We start from the raw sequence: 12,479 nt of genomic DNA on the forward strand, positions 1-12,479 counted from the left end.
AGTACAAAAGTTAGCTAATTTTTCAGGAACTTAACAAAACTAAAAAGTTTATATATGTATATAGCTTTGTCATTGCATTTGAAAATTATCCGATACTATCGATAGTATCGATAGTTTCAATGCAAGCTATCGAAAACATCGAATGGGATGACCATCGATAGTTTTACAGCTGTACAGATGCCGATTCTTAAACGTATATGCACTATTGTACATATGTATGTATGGGCGTGTAAGAAGATACGCGGTAAATATTTTAAATCTCTGCGCTTAACGGAATAACTCAACGACATACATATGTACTTATACAAAAACCTTATAATATTGGGTGCAATCCCGTATTCCTCGGACTAAAACTAGTAAAACTGTCAAAAAATAAAAAAATCCCTCAGAGCGGGAGAGTAACATTGAAAAGTACCGGATTGCTTTCTAGTAAAAAATGGTAACTTATGTCAACTTCAACATAACCTCCAAATTTTGGTTGTAAATTTTTGCTTATTTTGTATGTAAATTTTTGCTTATTTTGTATGTAAACACACTCAGCTCACACATGTATGTAAATAACTAAAAATACTTTCAAATTCATTAGAATCCACTTAAACAACTAATTAAACACTTTTCAACATGAATTAGCAAAGTGCACTTTTCTTTTGTTTACAATTTGGTTGCCAAACACACTACAGCTGGTCGTTTGACACATTTACCAGAATTTACCAGCAAAAAATCTTCGGACTAAAACTGGTAACTTCTGACAGAGAGAGGACCTTATTTACCCCCCTTTTTGTCCTCTCAATAGTCAGAGAACCGAGTACGGGATCGATTTCCAGTAAAATCTGACTGATTCTGACTATTTCTGGCTAGTCCGGACTCGTACGGGATCGCAACTATTAAGAGCTAAAACTTACTCGAACGTAGCGGTCAGAAAATGTGGATGTTAAGTATTATAAAAATTTGTGAAGGATATACATATGTACGACTTGCCCGTCAGAGGGACAACTGAAAACTAATCGTGTGCTCTTTCGGATCTAATAATCACAGTTCAGTATATCTAGATAACTTAAAAGCGCGAATTATATTTATCTTTTGAGAATTTACACAATGCAAACTAGATTGTGAGTTTATATGAATACAATCCACGAGATGAGCAAATAAATCCGTCATACCAATCAAAGGCATCCACGCTGCGCTTTTGCATTTTTAACACGTTACAGTGGAAGCAAAAGCAGAAAGCTTGTTTCGTCGAGACCAGAAATTGAATTCTGTCGCAGCATGCTCGAGTACCACACTTTTAAGCTTAGACTATTCCTCGAAATACCACTGTGCTTCATGTTTAGCTAAATTTAACTGTGGAAAGTGGAAGGTGGGGTGGGTTATTAACCGCCCACAAGCCTATTCATTTGCAGAAGCATACGTATATGTGTGTTTCTTGATGTCCACAAATACGTGCGTATATAGGAATAAATATACGTATGTACATATATAAACGCAATACTGTAATTAGTAACGAGCATCGAAAGTTTGTTTTATAACGCAACTCGCACTTGATTTTCATACTTTGATGGTTTTATCTTTAGTAAATACATTATTCGGTTTGGTTCACAAAGTCGTTTTTTACGTTTTGAATTCAAGCAATTTCAGAAGCTCTTCTTGTAAATAATATCTTACTTTACGCGTCCGGATATGCATACATTAAAAATCTCATTCGACAACTATCTGATCTTTTCATTCCATTATCATCGTAGAGCCAAAGGGCACTGATGGGGTTCATGGTGACAGAAAATCTGGATTTGTTGTCAGTAAACAAATTCCCATACTAATTAACATTTGATCTCACTCGCACACATAGCTAGCTCCACTAGCTGCATTGCACAACAGTAGTTTATTCATTACATTTTTGATTGTTGTTTATTCATTTTTCATATGGATCTTACTGCGGTGTGATGTATTTCAATATGTGCTACAAGTGTATGTGTAACTATTTTGGAAACTACCCAGTAAAAAAAGTGATCAGCCTGGCAGAAATAGGGGACCGTTATTTACGAAGATATGATCACACTATATTCCTCCGAGGCTCGTGCAATTTTATTCTTTTGCGTGACGTTACTCCTTAACCTTCCGTTACTAACACGAATTTTATAGTATGGTTACTAATATCGGTCTTCCAGACCGAAGTTCGGAGTTTCTTCATATAAAACACATATCTTCGGATTTTATATTTAATTCTTATTAGTTATGAAAAATCAATTAACAAAATTTCATTAAATAAAATTTACTTAAAAAATACGCTAACAAAAACTTGGGAAATGTTTCATTTGTATGTAAGAGAAATCATATACATTAACTAAAAAAACTACTGTTGTACCTGTTTTTGTATTAATTGCGTGATAATTGCAGTTAAATTTCCCTCTCTGAATTTTGAGTTAGCTCACTTTAGATCTAAGTGTACGATGTGTTATCTCAGCGCTGTTATTCTTGGCCTATGAGTAAGGAACGTTCTGCTCTTCAATCCTTTCAACCTAAGCTATTACAAACCGTTTTTGCCTTTCAACACTAATTTTCAGGGACCTTAAATAACAGTTATTTCTTTTCCACAGTTAAACTTGACCAGATATTTTTAAGTCCAAAATAAAAATCTTTTCCTAATATTACCCAAACCGCTTATCCAAATTAAACAAGTTTGGTGTCAAATGAAAGAGGACTAAAATATCTTTTAAACGAGAGAAGCCTGCTATTGAAAAATGTTTCAATACAAATGTTATTTTAATACCATAGAACAAACCTTGGGTCAAGTAAATATATGAATTTCTTGAGGTAATAAATTATAAAAAAAAATATAAATAAAAGTGGTAACCTTCGTTCGTTACTTCTGTTTAACAGCTATTTAAGTCCTCTTTCATTTGATACCAAGTTTGTTTAATTTGGATAAGTGGTTTGTTTATTATTAGGATAAGACATTTATTGTGGACATAAAAATATCTGGCCAAGTTCAACTAATGAAAAAAAGTAAATGGTATTTACGGTTCCTGCTAAATATTTTTGTCCGATAACAGTTTTAGGTACGCACCAGCTACAGTATACTATAAAAACCGCGAGTTTCAGAATTAAAAAAAAAGGGTCACGCCACTTTGACTCTTCATAACTTCTTTTATATTGCAAGCACATACTTCTAATGCATTCGACTCTCCTCTCCAAATACTACCAGTTAATTAAAAACTGAAACGTGAACAATCAGCGCACCTTTTTTGCAACGTAAAAACAAAAAACAATGGGAGAGTCATACCTTTATTTGTGAAAGTTTCCCAATTTTATTTCTGAATTATATGCATATTTGGCTAGAAAATATCTACGGTGGTCCTTCTTTTGCATTTACTTAACCTACACAACATATGTATGTAACCTGATTTTTGTTAATAAACCAGCGAAAATTATGTGTCTGATTAAAAACTGCCGAGTCATGCGAAAGCTCGAACTAATTGAGAATTGCCCATATAAGAAACTAGCAGAGCACCCGACGTCGTTCGGGGCAAACAAATCAAAATATAAAACAGTACTACAAATATTCAGAACAGCATAATTTAAAGGAGACAAAATATTTTCTTCGTTTATATTAAGGCATCCTTAGGAGCCATACTTTTGGCTTTATCGTGCTATAACTAAAATATATTGATCATCACTTGTACTCCAAATTTTGTTCCATTATTAATATTAGATAGATTAAGGTAACGATCAAATTTCTAAATTAAAATTATTCTACTTCGGTACATTCTGTTTAGCTGCCTTTCGATTAGCTGTTTTACTTAGCTGCACTTTTCCAGTATAATGCTTAATTCGGACGGAGATTGATTCATTATGAACGAACCTTTTTTGTTTAACAGCATCGCGAGATTAAAAAACGATTTAATCTTTCCATTTCAAANAAAATATCTTTTAAACGAGAGAAGCCTGCTATTGAAAAATGTTTCAATACAAATGTTATTTTAATACCATAGAACAAACCTTGGGTCAAGTAAATATATGAATTTCTTGAGGTAATAAATTATAAAAAAAAATATAAATAAAAGTGGTAACCTTCGTTCGTTACTTCTGTTTAACAGCTATTTAAGTCCTCTTTCATTTGATACCAAGTTTGTTTAATTTGGATAAGTGGTTTGTTTATTATTAGGATAAGACATTTATTGTGGACATAAAAATATCTGGCCAAGTTCAACTAATGAAAAAAAGTAAATGGTATTTACGGTTCCTGCTAAATATTTTTGTCCGATAACAGTTTTAGGTACGCACCAGCTACAGTATACTATAAAAACCGCGAGTTTCAGAATTAAAAAAAAAGGGTCACGCCACTTTGACTCTTCATAACTTCTTTTATATTGCAAGCACATACTTCTAATGCATTCGACTCTCCTCTCCAAATACTACCAGTTAATTAAAAACTGAAACGTGAACAATCAGCGCACCTTTTTTGCAACGTAAAAACAAAAAACAATGGGAGAGTCATACCTTTATTTGTGAAAGTTTCCCAATTTTATTTCTGAATTATATGCATATTTGGCTAGAAAATATCTACGGTGGTCCTTCTTTTGCATTTACTTAACCTACACAACATATGTATGTAACCTGATTTTTGTTAATAAACCAGCGAAAATTATGTGTCTGATTAAAAACTGCCGAGTCATGCGAAAGCTCGAACTAATTGAGAATTGCCCATATAAGAAACTAGCAGAGCACCCGACGTCGTTCGGGGCAAACAAATCAAAATATAAAACAGTACTACAAATATTCAGAACAGCATAATTTAAAGGAGACAAAATATTTTCTTCGTTTATATTAAGGCATCCTTAGGAGCCATACTTTTGGCTTTATCGTGCTATAACTAAAATATATTGATCATCACTTGTACTCCAAATTTTGTTCCATTATTAATATTAGATAGATTAAGGTAACGATCAAATTTCTAAATTAAAATTATTCTACTTCGGTACATTCTGTTTAGCTGCCTTTCGATTAGCTGTTTTACTTAGCTGCACTTTTCCAGTATAATGCTTAATTCGGACGGAGATTGATTCATTATGAACGAACCTTTTTTGTTTAACAGCATCGCGAGATTAAAAAACGATTTAATCTTTCCATTTCAAAATAAGATAAAAATGGTAGGGTTTCACAAAAAAAACACAGTTTTAAATATCCGAGTTATCTAATAGATAAATATATATATGTATTTCCCCCTTTTATAATCTCATTTATATATACGTTACTATGAACACCTCCCATAGATACCTATGTATGAATAGAAAATTTCAAGTTCATGTGATTTATGGTTCCCAATTTATGGCTGATTAAAAATTCCACGCCTACGGGATGTGCCGTACCCCCTTTTATAAACTCATTCATATATACCTTACTATAAGCTCCTATCATAGATATGTCTGCATACCTAATTTAAATTTCATGTGACTTATGGTTTTGAAGTTATAGCTGATAAAAATTTTCACGCCTATGGGATTTGCCACGCCATCTTTTACAAACTTATTTATATTTATCTTTTTATAAGCACCTACCATAGCTACACCTGCATACCAAATTTCAAGTTCGTGCGACTCATGGTTCCGAGGTTATACCTGATAAAAAATTCCACGCCTATGGGATGTGCCACGCCCCCTTTTACAAACTCGTTTATATATACCCTCCCATAAGCACCTACCATTGATGTCTGCATATTAAATTTCAAGTTCGAGGGACTTATGGTTCCGAAGTTATAGATGATAAAAAAATCCACGCCTATGGGATGCACCAAGCCCCCTTTTACAAACTCATTTATATAGACCTTATTATGAGCACCTACCAAATATATATATAACTGCCTTCCAAATTTAAAGTTGATGCGACATATGGTTCCGAAGTTATAGCTGATAAATTATTCCACGCCTATGGAATGTGCCACGCCCCCCTTCTACAAACTCATTTTTATATCCCCTTGTATAAGCACCTACCATGGAAATGTCTGCATACCAGATTTCAAGGACTTATGGTTCCGAAGTTATAGCTGATAAATTATTCCACGCCTATGGAATGTGCCACGCCCCCCTTCTACAAACTCATTTTTATATACCCTTGTATAAGCACCTACCATGGAAATGTCTGCATACCAGATTTCAAGGACTTATGGTTCCGAAGTTATAGCTGATAAAAAATTCCACGCCTATGGGATGTGCCACGCCCCCTTTTACAAACTCGTTTATATATACCCTCCTATAAGCACCTACCATTGACATGTTTGCATACATTACACGTCTATGTCTGCATACCAAATTTCAGGTTCGTGTGACTTATGGTTCCGTAGTTATAGCTGATAAAAAATTCAACGCCTATGGGATGTGCCACGCCCCCTTTTACAAACTCGTTTATATATACCCTCCTATAAGCACCTACCATTGACATGTTTGCATACATTACACGTCTATGTCTGCATACCAAATTTCAGGTTCGTGTGACTTATGGTTCCGTAGTTATAGCTGATAAAAAATTCAACGCCTATGGGATGTGCCACGCCCCCTTTTACAAACTCATTTATATAAGCGCCTACCATAGACATGCCTGCATACCAAATTTTAAGTTCGTGTGACTTATGGCTCCGCAGTTATAGTTGATAAAAAATTCAACGCCTATGAGGTGTGCCACGCTTCCTTTTACAAACTCGTTTATCTATTACTTCCTATAAGGACCTACCATTAAAATGTCTGCATACCAACTTTCAAGTTCGTATGACTTATGGTTCCGTAGATATAGCTGATAAAACAACTCCACGTCTATGGGATGTGCCACGCCCCCTTTTACAAACTCGTTTATATATACCCTTCTATAAGCACCTACCATTGGTATGTCTGCATACCAAATTTCAAGTTCGTGTGACTAATGGTTCCGAAGTTATAGATGATAAAAAATTCCACGGCTATGGGATGTGCCACGCCCCTTTTACAAACTCATTTATACATGCCATACTATAAGCGCCTACCATAGACATGCCTACATACCAAATCTCAAGTTCGTGTGACCTATGGCTCCGAAGTTATAGTACCTGCCTGCATACCAAATTTCAAGTTCTGGGGACTTATGGTTCCAAAGTTATAGCTGATAAAAAATTCCACGCCTATGGGATGTGCCACGCCCCCTTTTACAAACTCGTTTATATATACCCTCCTATAAGCACCTACCATTGGTATGTCCGCATACCAAATTTCAAGTTCGTGTGACTTATGGTTCCGAAGTTGTAGCTGATGAAAAATTCCACGCCTATGGGATCTACCACGCCCCCTTTTACAAACTCGTTTNTATTTATATATACCATACTATAAGCGCCTACCATAGACATGCCTGCATACCAAATTTCCAGTTCGTGTGACTTATGGCTCCGAAGTTATAGTTGATAAAAAATTCAACGCCTATGAGATGTGCCACGCCCCCTTTTACAAACTCGTTTATATATTCCCTCCTATAAGCACCTACCGTTAAATTGTCTGCATACCAAATTTCAGCTCGTGTGACTTATGGTTCCGAAGTTATAGATGATAAAAAATTCCACGGCTATGGGATGTGCCACGCCCCCTTTTACAAACTCCTTTATATATCGTCCCGTTTCTGCCTCAACCTCGTATCTGCAATAGTGGTAATTTAGAGAGTGTAAGAAAAAATGCTTAATTTCATCCCCTGGAATAAAATAAATGCATTTTTTACTTAATATTTCTGGTTCCACTCAGAGTAGTGAGCACCTTAATTAAGTCTTTGTTCTATTTTCAAATAGTGTGACGCTTAAGAAGCTGTTATAAGTGGTAATATTAGTTTTCCCAAAAATTGTATATACGTGGTTAAGGCAGAAACGGGACGATATGCTATACTATAAGCGCCTACCATAGACATGCCTGCGTACCAAATTTCAAGTTCGTGTGACTTATGGCTCCGAAGTTATAGTTGATAAAAAATTCAACGCCTATGAGATATGCCACGCCCCGTTTTACAAACTCGTTTATATATGCCCTCCTATAAGCACCTACTATTAAAATGTCTGCATACCAAATTTCAAGTTCTTGGGACTTATGGTTCCGAAGTTATAGCTGATGAAAAATTCCACGCCTATGGCCTATTATAAGCACCTACCATAGATGAGTCAGCGTACCAATTTTCAATTTCATGTGGCATATTTTTCCGAAGTTATAGCTGACAAGATATTCCACGTCTATGGGATGTGCCATGCCGCCTTTTACAAACTCGTTTATATATACCCTACTATAAGAACCTACCATTGGTATGTCTGCATATCAAATTTCAAGTTCGTGGGACTTATGGTTCCGAAGATATAGCTGATAAAAAAACTCCCCGTCTATGGGATGTGCCACGCCCCCTTTTACAAACTCGTTTATATATACCCTACTATAAGAACCTACCATTGGTATGTCTGCATATCAAATTTCAAGTTCGTGGGACTTATGGTTCCGAAGATATAGCTGATAAAAAAACTCCCCGTCTATGGGATGTGCCACGCCCCCTTTTACAAACTCGTTTATATATACCCTACTATAAGAACCTACCATTGGTATGTCTGCATATCAAATTTCAAGTTCGTGGGACTTATGGTTCCGAAGATATAGCTGATAAAAAAACTCCCCGTCTATGGGATGTGCCACGCCCCCTTTTACAAACTCGTTTATATATACCCTACTATAAGAACCTACCATTGGTATGTCTGCATATCAAATTTCAAGTTCGTGGGACTTATGGTTCCGAAGATATAGCTGATAAAAAAACTCCCCGTCTATGGGATGTGCCACGCCCCCTTTTACAAACTCGTTTATATATACCCTCCTATAAGCACCTACCAGTAAAATGTCTGCATACCAAATTTCAAGTTCGTGTGACTTATGGTTCCGAAGTTATAGCTGATAAAAAATTCAACGCCTATTGGATGTGACACGCCCCCTTTTACAAACTCATTTATATATACCCTCCTATAAGCAGCTACCATTGATATGTCTCCATACCAAATTTCAAGTTCGTGTGACTTAAGGTTCCGAAGTTATAGCTGATAAAAAATTCCACGCCTATGGGATGTGCTACGCCCCCTTCTACAAACTCATTTATATATACCTTCTTATAAGCACCTACCATTTATATGTCTGTATACCAAATTTCAAGGTCATGTGACTTATGGTTCCGAAGTTATGGCTGATTAAATATTTCGCGCTTATGGGATGTGCCACGCCCCCTTGTAGGATCCCAATTTTTTCACCCTATTATAGGCCCAGGAGTCATGGCAATACTCTGTCAAAATTTTGTTCGATTCTGTCCGTCCGTTTAGGCTGCAACGTGGCACATACATACATACAAACATACATACATACATACTTCCACAAATATATAGTAGATATAATTGCTTATATCGATGGTCCTTTGCAACGACGACACAATTCAAAATTCACAAAATTCAAAATCTTACTACTGTTAAGTGTCTCAAACCGCTAATCCTTGTATAATTCATGTCTGATCCTTACTACTACTGTGTAATAGTTTATATTCTCCGCATAAAATGTACAACCTTGGCATATGGGAACAATATGCTCCAAACACGGGAACCTGCCGCACTCAAACCACTTATACTTCTTAATGTCTGGATTTTTGTAGCCACCATATTCACAGCGTTTTGTGCTCCATTCAGTTCTGGTATAACACAGTGATAGTTCAAGTTGGCTACAAAATACCATTGATTTTTGGCACTTTTCTTTTGTTGACGGTATCATTTATTTCCTTCCTACAAAGTATTATCTACGACGATTTCAACGAAAGTCGGTTTGCAATTTGGATTAACCTAAGAAGACAAAAATCTAAGAGATGGTAAAAATCGGTCAACTGCCACGCCCACCAGCCATCCGAATTCTGGATTCTAATGTGGCAAGGATTAGGTAACGATCACCCAAAGTAGCAAACATTTGCCGCAAGACCTATTTTTGCATAAAAACCCAGAAATATAAAAAAAAATGTGGACTGGATTTCAGCCACGCCGCCTCCCCACACACTAATGGGCGGGAAAGGGATATATTATCGGTTTCAGTGACATTCGGTTTGTAACTTGGACTCACCTAGGAAGACATAAGACTGAATGATAGTAAGAACCGGTGAACTTCATGTAGTCCGTCTGAAATAAAAATAAGCAAGCAAAATTAAAGTTAATTTTTGTTTCGTATGCTTCATATCATATCTACGATATCCAGACCGAGATCAGCGCGCTCTTGGTTGAGCAACAGAAGATCATCCTCATCAATCGAATTATTTCTCGTCGTTCGTTTTAAGTGCGTAGCGGGATCCAAATCATCATCCACCTCACAATAAGTCTGCGACGTAGTTATTACCCGCTGTCGGACCTCTTGTTTCTTTTGTGCCTGCGGCTTCATGCTCTTAATGTGATCCGATAGCACTTTAATCCAGTGGTTCAACTGCTCCAGCCCAGCCCATACGCATCCTCCAGACCTGAACCCTTTTTCGAATCTTCGACACCTTACAATTTTGCAATGAATGTCGTTTGGCCGGTGGCATTATCACCTAATACTGATTTATTTGGTGGAAGTTATGTGCTGCCTTTTTTTTGCTTCATCCAAAATAGTTTTTCTCGAAGTTGCCATAACAAAATCAGATGGCGACAGCAACAAACTTCATATAGCTTCATTATAACGTTCAACGTCTTTTAAGGTATTACCCAAAATTTCACAAAACTTGGCACGTAAGCACTTTTTGAAATGAAATCTTCTGCGATGAAATGCCCAAGTACAAAAATTTCGAAAACAAACAAAACAAAAATTTCGAGGACCGCCAATGGACACGATGCCTAAATAGCTACATTATATAACGCCACATCTGTATGACAATCCCCTGCTTTGCACAATCGATCACCTTCCAAGCACATGTTTGAGCGGTCATTGCGATTCACTACGCTATTTTAACAACATTTGTTATCGTTATGTCAACTAAACAACAATTTTATCGATTTTGCTATTCAGAAAACGTTTCCTTAACAACACTGGCCTTCGAAAAATGAGCTGTTATCGTTTACGGTTCGGCTATTGCTAAATTGTCGACATCTCAATTGGAGTTGTCAATTTTGTGTTAGCGAAAATATCTAAACAAATAAAAGTAACTTAAAACGCAAAAGAAAGAAGTAAATAAAAATTAGAGATGGCTTTTGAATTTGTAGCGTCAAGCTTATCTCAAAACGAGCCAGTGACAAATTTGTCAACGGTGGATCGGCGTTTTCTGCGGGATATTGATAATCCCCTAGATCTCCCACCTTTAGAGTTCCGGAAGCTTTACCGTGTGCGTCCAGGCATGGTGGCGGACGTGGTTGAACGGCTGGAAGACCTTTTAAAAGGTTCAAGAATTACAGCGATATCGGCTGAAAAACAGGTAAAGCATTAAATACTTACTTTTAATAAAGTTTTACATGTGTCAATAAATTCACTTTTGTTTTGAAAGGTTCTTTGCGCTTTGCGATTCTACGCCACGGGATGTTATCAACGGCCTGTAGGGGAACAATGGGGAATTTCACTGAGTCAGTCATCTACCAGCCGCTGCACACACAAGGTAACCGAAGCCATCCATAGCCGCTTATTCTTGTCGGAAGTGAAGTTCCCCATGACCCAAATAGAACGTCAAGCTGCCAAGGAAGCGTTTTCCTTAGCTCCTGCGCCTTTCGTCGGAGGAACCATCAGTGCGATCGACTGCACCCTCATATCCATTTTGAGTTCTAAACATAACGAGGAAGCATACGTCAATCATCATGGATATCACTCCATAAATGTGCGAATGGTAAGCAAAGCATTTGAAATGAAGTATGGTGTTGATTGTTTATTGTATTTGCTATAGATATGTGACCCAAATCTAAAAATCCTTAACGTGAATGCCAGGCATCCGGGAGCACGACAGGACTCCTATATTTGGAGCTCTTCCGCTGTGCGACAAGTCATGCAGCGAGCTTTTGAAGATGGAAACCGCAATATGTTTTTGATTGGTACTTATTTTTGTTAATTTATTTTAAAATATAATACTAAAAGCACTTTCTTTAAGGGGATTCTGGATACCCATTAGAGCCATGGCTCATGATTCCTTTACCCAACCAGCCAGAAGCGTCACCAAAATTTCGGTACAATGAAGCGCTCTGCAAGGCACGGAGCCCGATTGAGAGACTCTTTGGCTTCCTCAAAGGAACTTGGTGATGCTTATCACAACAAAGGGTTCTGTTATATGACCCCGCTTTCGCTGGTAAAGTCGTTAACGCGCGTGCAGCCCTTCACAACATTCGTTTTAGTCAGCGGTCAATTAGCGATCCTATTGAACATTTTTCAACAGATTTTGAGAATTCGGACAGAACTCCACTGCAAAACGTGTACAAGAAAGATTGATAACGAACTTCTGTTCCTAAAATTTGTATGATTACACTTCTAAGA

General features: G+C 36.7%; 1 protein-coding gene across 1 annotated transcript; it reads left to right on the forward strand.

Annotated features, from left to right (window-relative positions):
- The first annotated feature begins 398 nt into the window (after positions 1-398).
- LOC108374607 (putative nuclease HARBI1) lies at positions 399-12,479 on the forward strand. The gene is made up of 5 exons (XM_017630587.1): positions 399-439; positions 11,037-11,439; positions 11,509-11,841; positions 11,899-12,043; positions 12,100-12,479. Exons 2-5 carry the CDS (start codon positions 11,212-11,214, stop codon positions 12,246-12,248), a joined length of 855 nt encoding a protein of 284 aa, XP_017486076.1. The 5' UTR covers positions 399-439; positions 11,037-11,211; the 3' UTR covers positions 12,249-12,479.

This window comes from Rhagoletis zephyria, unplaced genomic scaffold (assembly GCF_001687245.7).
Source record: "Rhagoletis zephyria isolate East Lansing unplaced genomic scaffold, Rhagoletis_zephyria_1.1 Rzeph_scaffold_07897, whole genome shotgun sequence".
Lineage (NCBI taxonomy): Eukaryota > Metazoa > Arthropoda > Insecta > Diptera > Tephritidae > Rhagoletis > Rhagoletis zephyria.

What these genes read in the sequence shown, in the direction of transcription:
- LOC108374607 (XM_017630587.1), top strand. Translation starts at nt 11,212, where the DNA reads ATGGCTTTTGAATTTGTAGCGTCAAGCTTATCTCAAAACGAGCCAGTG. An exon ending in ACTCCATAAATGTGCGAATG is followed by an intron (nt 11,842 to 11,898) that starts GTAAGCAAAGCA and finishes TATTTGCTATAG; the next exon opens with ATATGTGACCCAAATCTAAA. An exon ending in CCGCAATATGTTTTTGATTG is followed by an intron (nt 12,044 to 12,099) that starts GTACTTATTTTT and finishes ACTTTCTTTAAG; the next exon opens with GGGATTCTGGATACCCATTA.